This window comes from Scyliorhinus torazame, chromosome 31 (genome assembly GCF_047496885.1).
Source record: "Scyliorhinus torazame isolate Kashiwa2021f chromosome 31, sScyTor2.1, whole genome shotgun sequence".
NCBI classification, from domain to species: domain Eukaryota; kingdom Metazoa; phylum Chordata; class Chondrichthyes; order Carcharhiniformes; family Scyliorhinidae; genus Scyliorhinus; species Scyliorhinus torazame.
Genome location: NC_092737.1, coordinates 14,684,471 through 14,697,051, shown reverse-complemented (window position 1 = coordinate 14,697,051; position 12,581 = coordinate 14,684,471). Strand labels below are relative to the sequence as shown.

At 48.2% G+C, this 12,581-nt stretch overlaps 1 protein-coding gene across 1 annotated transcript; it reads right to left on the bottom strand.

Annotated features, from left to right (window-relative positions):
* Window positions 1–4,572: 4,572 nt before the first annotated feature.
* Window positions 4,573–11,052, bottom strand: LOC140404814 (histidine N-acetyltransferase-like). Its single transcript, XM_072493551.1, has 4 exons — window positions 10,767–11,052; window positions 9,303–9,464; window positions 5,996–6,208; window positions 4,573–5,237 (listed from the first exon to the last, which is right to left on the bottom strand). The coding sequence occupies exons 2-4, from the start codon at window positions 9,333–9,335 to the stop codon at window positions 4,656–4,658; spliced, it is 828 nt and encodes a 275-aa protein (XP_072349652.1). The 5' UTR covers window positions 9,336–9,464; window positions 10,767–11,052; the 3' UTR covers window positions 4,573–4,655.
* Window positions 11,053–12,581: the final 1,529 nt, after the last annotated feature.

Genomic DNA, 12,581 nt, shown 5'->3' with positions numbered 1-12,581 from the left:
GATTCTCCTGGAGCTCACACCACCACTACTTTGTCCTGTTGTGGATTCTCCAGGAGCTCACATCACCACTGCTTTGTCCTGTTGTGGATTCTCCTGAGCAGCTCACACCACCACTGCTTTGTCCTGTTGTGGATTCTCCAGCAGCTCACACCACCACTGCTTTGTCCTGTTGTGGATTCTCCTGGAGCTCACACCACCACTGCTTTGTCCTGTTGTGGATTCTCCAGGAGCTCACTCCACCACTGCTTTGTCCTGTTGTGGACTCTCCAGGTGCTCACACCACCACTGCTTTGTCCTGTTGTGGATTCTCCAGGAGCTCACATCACCACTGCTTTGTCCTGTTGTGGATTCTCAAGGAGCTCATACCACCACTGCTTTGTCCTGTTGTGGATTCTCCTGGAGCTCACATCACCACTGCTTTGTCCTGTTGTGGATTCTACTGTACAGCTCACACCACCACTGCTCTGTCCTGTTGTGGATTCTCCTGAACAGCTCACACCACCACAGCTTTGTCCTGTTGTGGATTCTCCTGGACAGCTCACACCACCACTGCTTTGTCCTGTTATGGATTCTCCAGGAGCTCACATCACCACTGCTTTGTCCTGTTGTTTATTCTCCAGGAGCTCACACCACCACTGCTTTGTCCTGTTGTGGATTCTCCAGGAGCTCACACCACCACTGTTTTGTCCTGTTATGGATTCTCCAGGAGCTCACACCACCACTGCTTTTTCCTTTTGTGGATTCTCCTGAACAGCTCACACCACCACTGCTTTGTCCTGTTGTGGATTCTCCTGGAGCTCTCACCACCACTGCTTTGTCCTGTTGTGGATTCTCCAGGAGCTCACTCCACCACTGCTTTGTCCTGTTATGGATTCTCCTGAACAGCTCACACCACCACTGCTTTGTCCTGTTATGGATTCTCCTGAACAGCTCACACCACCACTGCTTTGTCCTGTTGTGGATTCTCCAGGAGCTCACACCACCACTGCTTTTTCTTGTTGTGGATTGTCCTGAACAGCTCAGACCCCCACCGCTTTGTCCTGTTGTGGACTCTCTTGGAGCTCACAACACCACTGCTTTGTCCTGTTGTGGACTCTCCTGAACAGCTCACACCACCACTGCTTTGTCCTGTTGTCGATTCTCCAGGAGCTCACACCACCACTGCTTTGTCCTGTTTTGGATTTTCCTGAACAGCTCACACCACCACTGCTTCGTCCTGTTGTGGACTCTCTTGGAGCTCCCAACACCACTGCTTTGTCCTGTTGTGTAATCTCCTGAACAGCTCACACCACCACGGCTTTGTCCTGTTGTGGATTCTCCTGAACAGCTCACACCACCACCGCCTTGTCCTGTTGTGGATTCTCCTGCACAGCTCACACCACAACCGCTTTGTCCTGTTGTGGACTCTCCTGCACAGCTCACACCACCACTGCTTTGTCCTGTTGTGGATTCCCCTGCACAGCTCACACCACCACCGCTCTGTCCTGTTGTGGATTCTCCTGCACAGCTCACACCACCACTGCTTTGTCCTGTTGTGGATTCTCCTGCACAGCTCACACCACCACCGCTCTGTCCTGTTGTGGATTCTCCTGCACAGCTCACACCACCACTGCTTTGTCCTGTTGTGGATTCTCCTGAACAGCTCACACCACCACTGCTTTGTCCTGTTGTGGATTCTCCTGCACAGCTCACACCACCACCGCTCTGTCCTGTTGTGGATTCTCCTGCACAGCTCACACCACCACTGCTTTGTCCTGTTGTGGATTCTCCTGAACAGCTCACACCACCACTGCTTTGTCCTGTTGTGGATTCTCCGGAACAGCTCACACCACCACTGCTTTGTCCTGTTGTGGATTCTCCTGAACAGCTCACACCACCACTGCTTTGTCCTGTTTTGGATTCTCCTGGCGCTCGTGGTCGCAGCGACCAGCAGCAGTAGAGTAGGACAATGTCCCATATGGGAAGAAGAAATCAGGAAGTACCTCAAAGGGAAAGGAAGCGAATTCTGTAACAATGAGGAAACAGGTCCCTGGAGTATAGGACATACTTGGTGGGAGAACCTGAGCGAGATTCACAAGAAGAGCTGAGGAAAAGCTCGCAAGCCGATGGAAACCGTGTCCTGCTTGGCACAGTTGCGAGGCACAGAGGTGGTCATCTGCGATGCCTCACCGTACAGCATCGGAGCAGTGTTGTCCCGCCACATGGCTGATGGAAGAGAGCGACCAATCGCATTGGCATCCTGGACATTGGCCAAGGCGGAGCGGAAATACGCTCGGCTCGAAAAAGAGGGATTGATCGTTGTTTTAATGGTGAAGAAATCTCACCAGTACGTATACGGGCGTCGGTTCACTATCGTGATGGACGACAGGCCTGCTTCCAATCGACAAGCACTTGCTGGTGCTGTGAGGATAAAGCAATTCCACCGCTAGCGTCTGCCAGGATTCGGAGATGGGCCCTGTTACTAGCAGCGCAGAAACACGCCTTCAAGCATCGCCTATGCCCATAAATTGCAAATGCAGATGTGTTGAGCAGGCTGCCGACGCCGTTCCTGTCGCCGCCGAGAGCAAGTGCAGTCATCTCCACGCTGAACTTTATGGATACCTTGCCGCAGTACAGATACGTGCTTGGAAGCAGCAAGAACCCATATGGGTGAACGTCTGCCATATTGCCGTGTATGTGGGACGGCACCAGAAGCTGCTCGAAGAGCTGCGTGTCTTTGCGGCCAGAGTGTTGGAGCTCAGCGTGGACGATGACATTCTTTTGTTGGCGCTCGCATCATCCGGGGGTTTCAAGGATGAAGATGCGAGCCCATAGCAATGCATGGTGGCCAGGCCTCGCTGGCGAAAGAGAAAGACCGGCCTAACGGTATGCCAGCTGCCAAGAGGAGCAAAGAATTCCCGCCTGCGGTGCCGTTACATCCATGGGAATGGTCAGGCCGGCCATGGCTTTGATTACACGCTGATTTCTCCAGGCCTTTCCAGGGGTCCAGGATTCTGCTCACTGTGGACGCCCATTCTAATTGGAAGTCCACGAAATGTCATCCACCACATCGAGGTTGATGTTTGAGAAACTCCGTCTCTCCTTAAGACCTCAGCATTCCGGAAGTGCTGGTCACGGGTAATGGCACCTTCTTCACCAGCGAAGAGTTCCGACAATTCCATGTCGCATACCACAACCGGCGTAGCACCGACGAACCTGTTAATGTTCCAATGACTCAGGGCCTGCCTCAGCCTTAGCCTCGCGTTCACTGATATTGGCGGGAAAGTGACGACAGAGCCAGGAACAGTCGAGGCGTGGCCCAGACAGATGAACACGGACCAGACAGTTCCAACCAAGAGACGCATTTCACGTCCGGAACTTTGGGGAGGGCGACAAGTGGGTTCCTGGGAGGCATGCCACAGTCGGGGCCAGTCTCGCACCAAACACGGACACAGGAGTGTACAATGCGTGAGCACCTGAACCAACCCCGATGCCCCTCTGGGACAACCGGCATCCAGTCCCTTCACTTCGACTCATGGGGGTCTGGGGCGTTGCCGTCTGAGGGTCTCGATACCAGCATGCGGGAGATCATCGACTCGGAAATGGAGAACCAGGCTTTGGAGATTTCCCACTTCGATGTGGTTGAGGATCGGTCACCAGTGCTAATAGGCACCCCCCCCCCCCCCTCCAAGTCGGTCCTCCAGCAAATGGCGTTCCCCAACGCGCTACCTGTCTCCGACCCAGCCCCATAGCTACCTGAAGCACAGCTGGGTGCAAAGTAGAGCAGGCAAGCACCCTACTCCACTTTCAACAGAGGGGCCTACGGACTTTGGTGTGGGACGCATGTTATCACCCCCACGGGTGATGAACCGATTAATCCCCGCATGAGCTTCGTGGGGGTCGAGCTATCGCGCTGAGGGGCGGAGACCCATCAACAGGATATTGGGCTTGGGACATATAGACTGGCCCAGGGAAAAGACGGACCATTGTGTGGAGGCCCAGCTGGAACTTCATTTACTTTGACGATGACACCTATCGTTCAAATCTCTTATCGGTCTCCTGTGACCATTAAATATCCCCAACCTTATTCTGTGTCCCATGAAGGGTCATTGGCCTGCGATGTGTAACGTTGCACTTTCAGAGACCCCATTAGAGAAAACAAAGTATTTATGAATAAGAAATGATCATCAGTCTGCAGCAGTAACATGGCTGCACCAAGGGCCCTCACAGGTCTCCTGCCTAAGGAACGATCCACCAACTGTGTAATGACCCCTTGGTGAGGGTGCAGTCAATTCCAGCCCCCCTTGGGCCGGAATCGCAATGTAAGTGAATCAATGAATAATTCCTATAAATTCTTCGAGATCCTTGGCCCTCGATTGCTCCAATGCATCTGGGGCTGGTTTAGCACAGAGCTAAATCACTGGCTTTGAAAGCAGACCAAGGCAGGCCAGCAGCGCGGTTCAATTCCCGTACCAGCCTCCCCAACAGGCGCCGGAATGTGGCGACTAGGGGCTTTTCACAGTAACTTCATTTGAAGCCTACTTGTGACAATGAGCGATTTTCATTTCATTTCAATGACTTATATGCACTAGATTTGTAAGTAAAACACAAAAAACTTTATTCATAACAAGAAAAGATTTGAAACGTGCAGCAATTAAGCGAGAATAATGGTCTGCTTATCTATTTCTTTCACCATCCCACAAGTTTTGCAAAATATCATCCTCTATTATAATCTCATCATTCCAGTATTGCTTCCCTTTCTCAAGCCCCATTTCATTGACACAGAATTCCCACATCTGTGGGGACAGTGATGGATTTACAGACAGGAGACAGATTACATTGTCTTGTAAAGGAGGCAGGCTTTGTAGCTGAGCAAGGAAGACACTTTTCACAGCTGATAACTCTTCCCCAAACATGTTGATCCCGAAAACACGGTTTCCCATGGGATCTCTGTAAGGAGCTGCGCCCAAACTCAGAGCCCGTGGGTTCCCCTTTCGATCAGCTCTCCAGACGATATCTCGTTTCAGTAAAATATCCAGGTTACTCTCCAACGGTTTGAACTGGGATCCTCTCTGAATGATTCTCCCGCCCGGCAGCAATGTGTCGATCACGGTTCGGTTCAGGAATATCGACTGCACATCGTCCGGCTGGAGAGGAATTGGTTCGTAATATTCATCCCCACGTTTCTTCATGTTACTGATCACCTCGCTGATCAGAGTGGGGACATTTATCGATGGAACTCGAAGAGAAATCAGGGACTGGTAATGAAAAAAATCAGGAAAAGTGAGGACAATGTGAAATGAGGATGAAATATTTTGCCTTAACCTCCGCACGGAAATGAATGACTCCCTCTTTTTAGTGGATTAGCTGCCATGAAGGGGAGGGTTGAAGGGACAAATTTACAGGAACTGGGTAAATTATAAGTTTAAGGAATTTTGTGGGGGAGGCCAGGAGCAGATCGGTCAGTCCGGTTGGAAAGGAGGAAGGGGGGCCAGCCCGGAAGGCGGTTTTGTTCAGGAGGGACATCTGCTTGGGAGGGTGGTAAGTTTGAGAAGGGGGGGTCAGTGGGAAGGGGAGGCGCCTGTCAGTCTGGGAGGAAGGGAGCTCAGTGCAGGAAGGAGGTGCCTCAAGCCTGGCGGGGGCAGTCCTGGAGAGTTGGCCTTCAGTGAGGGTGAGGGCGGGGTCAGATTTGGTCACACCTGGAGTGGCGGATCTGGCCGGAGCGGGGTTGGGGTGTGAGGTCGGGTCACATCGGGGGCAGGGGTCTGTCAAGGGGGGCGTGGTGGGGGTCAGGTCAGATACGGGATCCAATGTCTGATCAGATACTTGGGGTATCAGCGCACTGTCATCCAAAAAGACAGCATCACTCTCTCCGTATTGTGCTGCCAGTGTCAGCTTTGGTTTTAATGATCCAGTTCTGGTAGGATCTCGAACTCAGAACCTTACAGCTCAGAGGGAAGAGTCAAACCCAATGAATCACAGCTGGTGTGAGAGTATCACTGCACGCGAATTGTACCTGTTTGCCTAATACACAAAGTCCTCTGTTGAGCTTGGGATCTGTGATCAAACTTTGCTTCTTCACCTCCGGATACCTCGCTCTCACAAGCTCAGCCACATGTCTGTAAATCAGCCGTGCAGCTCCTTTGCCTCTCTCTGAAGCAGCAACCTTCATACCTTCCATCAGCACCGACTGCCCGTCATCCACGATGTGAGAAGAACACAGACCAATCTGGAAATAGAGAGGTAAGTAAAAAAGGTGAAGTCGCCATCATCACACATGATCGTTGGCTGCTTTCCCCTTTGAGGGGGGAGAGCTGACCTTTGGTGATTTAACTTGAGGATCACCACACCTCACTCGAGGACCGAGGTTGAGGAGGCATGGGTGAGGCCTTCATGAATAACCACAACCGGTACAGGAATTGAATCCACACTGTCCGATCTGCTATGCATCATGAACTAGCTGTCCAGCCAACTGAGCTAAACTCGAGCATAAATAATAGCTAATCTGCAATGAGGAATGGAGATTCAAAGAATCTAAGAGGACAGGAGGTCATTCAGTCCATCGTGCCTCTGCCAGCTCGGGGAGTTGTCTCGTTGCTCTTCCCCACAGCTCTGCTATTCTCCCTTTTAAGCAGATATCTGAATTCCGTTTGGATCTTCCGATTGAACCTGCTTCCGTTGGCCTTTCAGACGACGTGTTCCACATCATAACAATCTGTTACTTCAAAAGAATTGCCCCTCCCCTCACAGCTGGCTCTCCCGACAATGAACTTAACTTCAAAACCGCTGGTTACCGATCATTCAATCATTGTAAAACAGCTTTTCGTTATTCACCCTTATCAAAATGCTTGACAAATTTTAAAACCTCTGTTCATTTTTTCCGTCAATCTGCTTTGCTCAAAGATTGACACCCCCAGGGTTCCAGCACCTTCTTCTATCCTAAATCTCTCATCTCCAAATTCCAGTTGAATCTCCTCGGCACCTTCTCCATAACCTCCTCCAACACGGTGCCCAGAATTGGGCCTAATTCTCCAGCTGAGCCCTAACCAGCGATTTAGAAAGGTTCGCCTTAACTTGCCAATTTTTCCAGTCGAAGCCTCTATTTATAACAATCGGGATGTTCACAGTGGGATAAATGGGACAGTAACAGAATGAATACAGATTTGGCTTGGGGACCCCACCCTGTTTAAGTCAAAGACACTTCTGGAGCATACAGAAGTTGATTGCCATCTCCAGTCGAGACAATGGGAGATGAGCATCATCTCAACAAGAAACATCCTATGCGTAATGTCCCAGACGCTTTTGTGTGTTGTGTGTTTGTGCTGTTTATGTGATGTATGTGGTTGTTTGTGTGACTTGTTGGATGTGATCTGCGTGTGATTGTATGTATGCTGTGTCTTTATATATGTGTGATTTTGTGTGTGTGTGTCTATTTGTGTGCTGTATCGGATTTGTGTGTGTGTTCTATGTGATTGTGTGTGTTCTATGTGATTCTGTGTTTGTGTTGTGTGCCATTCTGTGTGTTGTGTGTGATTCTGAATGTATGTTGTGTGTGTTTCTGTATGTATGTTGTGTGTGATTCTGTGTGTGTGTTGTGTATGATTCTGTGTGATTCTGTGTGTGTTGTGTGTGATTCTGTGTGTGTTGTGTGATTCTGTGTGTACGATTATGTGTATATTGTGTGTGGGTGTGTGATTGTGTGTGTGTTTTGTGTGATTCTGTGCACGGCCGTGTGGGTCTTTGTGTTGTGTGTAATTCTGTGCATGGGTTCATGTGTTGCGTGTGACGCTGTTACTGTGTGTTGTGTATGACTCTGTGTGTGTATGTTGTGTATGATTCTGTGTGTGTGTATGATTCTGTGTGTTGCGTATGATTCTTTGTGTGTGATTCTGTGAGTTGCGCGTGTATGATTGTGTGTGTGTGAGAGATTCTGCGTGTGTTGTGTTATTCTGTGAGTATGTGATTCTGTGTGTTATCATATATGTGTTTGTTGTGTCTGATCTCTGTGTGCTATGTGGTTATGTGCGTGATTTTGTGTGTGGCTGTATGTGTATTTGTTATGTGGAGATGCCGGCGTTGTGTGTGATTCTGTGTGTGTGTTCTGCGATTGTCTGCGTGTGTTATCTTTGTGAGTGCTGTGTGCGATTCTGTGTGTGTTGTGTATAATTCTGTGCATGTGTTGTGTGTTTGTGATTCTGGGTGTGTGTTGCGTGCGATTCTTTGCATGTCTTTGTTTGTGATTGTGTGTTTGGGTGCATGTGTTGGATGTCAGAGTGTTTGTGACACTGAACATCTGTAACTATGGTGACTTTAATCTGCATATAGTTTGGGCAAACCAAATTAGTCACAAGACGATCATGGAGGAATCCCAGGAGTCTATATGGGATGGTTTCCTGGACCAAGATGTTGAGGAAACAACTGGAGAATAGGCCGTTCTAGACTGGGTACTATGGTAATGAGAAAGGAATTATTGGCAATCTAGTTGCGTGAGACCCCTTGGGGTTGAGTAACCATAACATGAAAGATTTATTCATCAAGATAGAGAGTGATCTGGTTGATTCTGAGCTGAGACCTGAATCTTAATAAAGGAAACTGCGATGGTATGAGGTTCGAGTTGGCTTTGATGGACTGAGAAACGTTACTTAAAAGGATGATGATTGCCAGGCAATGGCAAACATTCAAAGAGTGCATGGGTGAACTGCAAGAATGTCCTTATCTGAGGAAGGATGTACTTGCTATTGAGGGAGTGCAGATTTGGTTTACCAGGCTGATTCCAGGGATGGCGGGACTGATGTATGGGGAGGGATTTAGTTGGTTAGGATCGTACACGCTGGAGTTCAGAAGAATGAAGGGGGATCTCATAGAAACCTATAAAATTCTAACAGAACTAGACAGGGTAGATGCAGGAAGGATGTGCCCGAAGGTGGGGGGTGTCCAGAACCAGGGGTCATAGGCTCAGGATAGGGGATAAACCTTTAAAGGACTGTGATGAAAGGGTTTTCCACCCAGAGAATGGCGAGCTTGTAGAATTCATTACCAATGAAAGTGGTTTAAGCCATATCATCGCATGTGTTCAAGAAGGAGTAAGATATAGCTCTTGGGCGGAAGTGACCAAAAGATGGGGCAAGGCTGGATTAGGCTATTGAGTTGGAAGATCTGCCATGATGATAATGAATGGCACAGCAGGCTGGAAGGGCTGAATGGTCACCTCCTAGTTTCTGTGAGAGAATCGGAATGGATTGAGGCAAAATGTAAATGATTTTGAAAATGTCAATTTCCACAATTCGAGAAGTGAATCGGCCTCTGATTTCAATGGAACTCACCAGTTGACCCTGCCGTTTTGCCAAAATGACCATGCGGTTTCTCTCTCGCAGCCAGGAATGGTAGACGCTCGGTATGTAATCTGCCTCTCGGTTGTAAAGGGATTGAACTTGTCCGAAATCCTTTTCTGTAGCCAGGCAAAAATCCAGGTCCGATTCTGAGTACTTGACAGATCAGCAAAGGAGAACGATTAAAATCATTGGTGAATGTGTCATGAGGTTTGGATTTTAATTTCTAACTGCCCAGTGGCACAACTGGACAGGAACTGACATTGAAACATAGAAGGATAATTCAGGAGGAGAGGGAGATTGGACAAAGAGGAGGGTTTCCAAAGATGTCTCTGAAGGAAGAGACAGAGGTTAAGGGGAAAGTGTCTGGATGGCGGACGCACTGTCACCAATGGTCGGGCAGAGGATGAGGAGACGCACAAGAGGCTCGAGTTGTAGGAACAGAGGTTTCCTGGAGGGATGTTGGGCTGGAGGAGGTGACCAGGATAGGAACAGACACACCCAGGAAGAGACTGAACGTGAGGATCTGAACTTTAAACTGGAGAACTTGGAGCGAACATCGATCTGCCAAGGTGGGTGCCAGACCTGCTGAGATTTTCCAGCATTTTCTTTTTGGTTGCTGCTCTGTCCCTACCTAACCACCCCCCGCCCCCACCTCCCCCCCGCCCCGCTCTCAAACATGGGACTCAGATGCTTCAGGGAGCAGCTGCTCTTTCGCATCAAATTATTTTAGTCTAAAAAAAAACAAGCGAGTCTCAAACCAATCGTCCAAGAGTCAGTTACGGCGGACAAACGCACACCTCCTCTTCGCGGGAGATGAATAGAAAATTTCCGCTCACTACTCACTGGATTACCCTGTGGAGCAGCGCTTGGCGTTATCAAAGGAATAGCCGTGTGCTCGAAGTCCAAACTGACATTGTTTAAAGGGAGCAGAAAATAGTGGAGAAAGTGAGGGAGAAAGATAAAATGTAGAGCTCCGAGAAAAAGAGAGAAAGACTGAAAGAACCGAGCAGATAGAGTGTGCGGAGACGATGTGTGAAAAAACACACGGGTATATTGATAATGCACAATGAGTTTTCATTGAATTACAATAGAAAGATGGATGGATGGACGGCCATTATCATGGTGTTAAGTGGCAGATGGTGGTGAGGATACAAAGAAAACAAGAATTCATCATTCACGGCATAGTTAGAGACAATCATTAAAATTACAGTAAAGTTTAAAGTAAAAAAAGATTGCACCGTAATGAACGTTTTAGTACAAATAATAATAAATTGCTAAATACAGAGTAACAAATGAAAGGTCCACAAGACTCTGTATTCTCTATTAAATCCACAGATCATCTATTGTGAGGCTGAGTTCATTCAATATCTCAATCATTGATACACTATTTAGGAGTTTATAAAGTTAGCAGAGGAACGGATAGAAACAACTCAGGCACAGCAACCGGTTCATTACCTGTTACAAGTCGAGAGAGACAGACCCATATCCTGGAGTTCTGGTTCTGCCTGTGTTTCAGGTACTGACCAGAACAACCCAACTGGTGGAAGAGAATCGGATGTTGGGATTTCCCCTCACACACGACAGGAATCCTTCCGTCAGAGTAGGAGACGGAATTGAGACGTGTCACAGCAGACCTCCAACGTGCAGGTGAACAGAAATTGCCCAGACTGCCTTCACATACCCGAAGGCGCTATCCTATTTGCAACTATCTGAGTGACATTTGCATGTGGATAAGTGTGGGGAGGGATTGAAGTAATTTGTCGGAGGTTGGAGAAGCAGGCTGCAGCATTCAGACAAACTGCCAGCTGTGGTTCAATTGGTCGCACTTTGGCCTCTGAGTCTCACAATTTCTGGTTCAAGTCTCGCTCACTCACTCAGTGTGCTGAGGGGGTGCCGCACTGTCAGAGACGCTGTCTCTCTGACGAGACGTTCACCTGAGGCCCTCGTCTGCCTGCTCGAGAGGACGGAAAGAATTTCATGACTGAATGAAGAGCAGGGGAGTTTACCGTATCTAAAACAACATCCCCAGAAACATCTTACCTGCTTGTTATTGTTGGTTGTGGGATCTTGCTGTGCACAGAGTGGCTACTGGTTTTCCACGTTACAAAGATTCAAAAGTAGTTCATTGACTTGAAAGTGCATTGGGACATCCGTTGGGATGTGAACCTCTCTATATCAATGAAAGTCCATTTTATTCGAGGTGAACAAAGCAAGGTGCTCGTGGGATTGCGAGAGACAAACATGGTTTAAGTAAAGGGTGGTATTCCTCGCTGGCTTTTAAAGCAGACCAAGGCAGGCCAGCAGCACGGTTCAATTCCTGTAACAGCCTCCCCGAACAGGCGCCGGAATGTGGCGACTAGGGGCTTTTCACAGTAACTTCATTGAAGGCTACTTGTGACAATAAGCGATTTTCATTTCATTTTTCATTTCATTTCGCAGGGATGCTGTATTCAGACAGTTGGGGGTTGAAATGTGAGGTTGTCACCAGAGCCACGGTGTAGAACGGACTTTAGTTGGTGGATTAGTTGCCTTAATACCCTGTATTCATTTTAACTAGCTGCTTGACTATATTTCATGGAAATCGGCACTTGGCAAAGCATGATGGATGTATTAGCCTTATTTCAGTCAAGAAGTTCTGTATGTAATAGGCAGAAGGTCAGACCATGTAACCAAGTGCACAACTGCACATTGTTGCTGACAGCAGACAATTATTATTTTCCTTAGACTAGGAATTCAAAGCCTGTTGTTTTACACTGCTCGCTTTTCTGTCTCTGGGCTTATCAAAGGAATGCCTCGTTTTTCTAAATATTGCTTGTATCATATAAATTACTGCCTTATCTTTTGTAAAGGGGGGACAATTAGAAGTACTGTGGTCACTCTAACTCCCTCCACGAAATTCGTGTACAAATAAAGGACCTTTGGCGAAAACTCAAAGTGCTGGTATATTTTTCTTCGACGATTGGCGTAGTTGGGCAGTTTTCCCAATTTAACGGGAAGTGAACCCTGAAAATAATCTCTAAACAGAACTCTCTCAGCTGAAAGGGAGAGAGCCATAGTGCGACCCCAGCTGAAAAGGGGGGTCTGCGGATCGGCAGCCTTAATTATTGGCCAGTGACTCATGCTTGGAGAGTTATCTTAATTAATAAATTACTGATAGCTGCATGAGAAGAACAAAGGTGCCTTAGAGACTGATAAAGAAAAACAAACTGACCAATCAGCAAGCTTCGAGATTCGCAAAAGGACTAACACCGGTGAGTGCTCCTTATAGTT

Coding starts and splice junctions, on each gene's coding strand:
- LOC140404814 (XM_072493551.1), bottom strand. CDS start 9,335: ATGGTCATTTTGGCAAAACGGCAGGGTCAACTG. Junction 6,209..9,302: donor CAAAACGGCAGGGTCAACTG/GTGAGTTCCATT, acceptor CTCTATTTCCAG/ATTGGTCTGTGTTCTTCTCA. Junction 5,238..5,995: donor TTTGTGTATTAGGCAAACAG/GTACAATTCGCG, acceptor TTTCATTACCAG/TCCCTGATTTCTCTTCGAGT.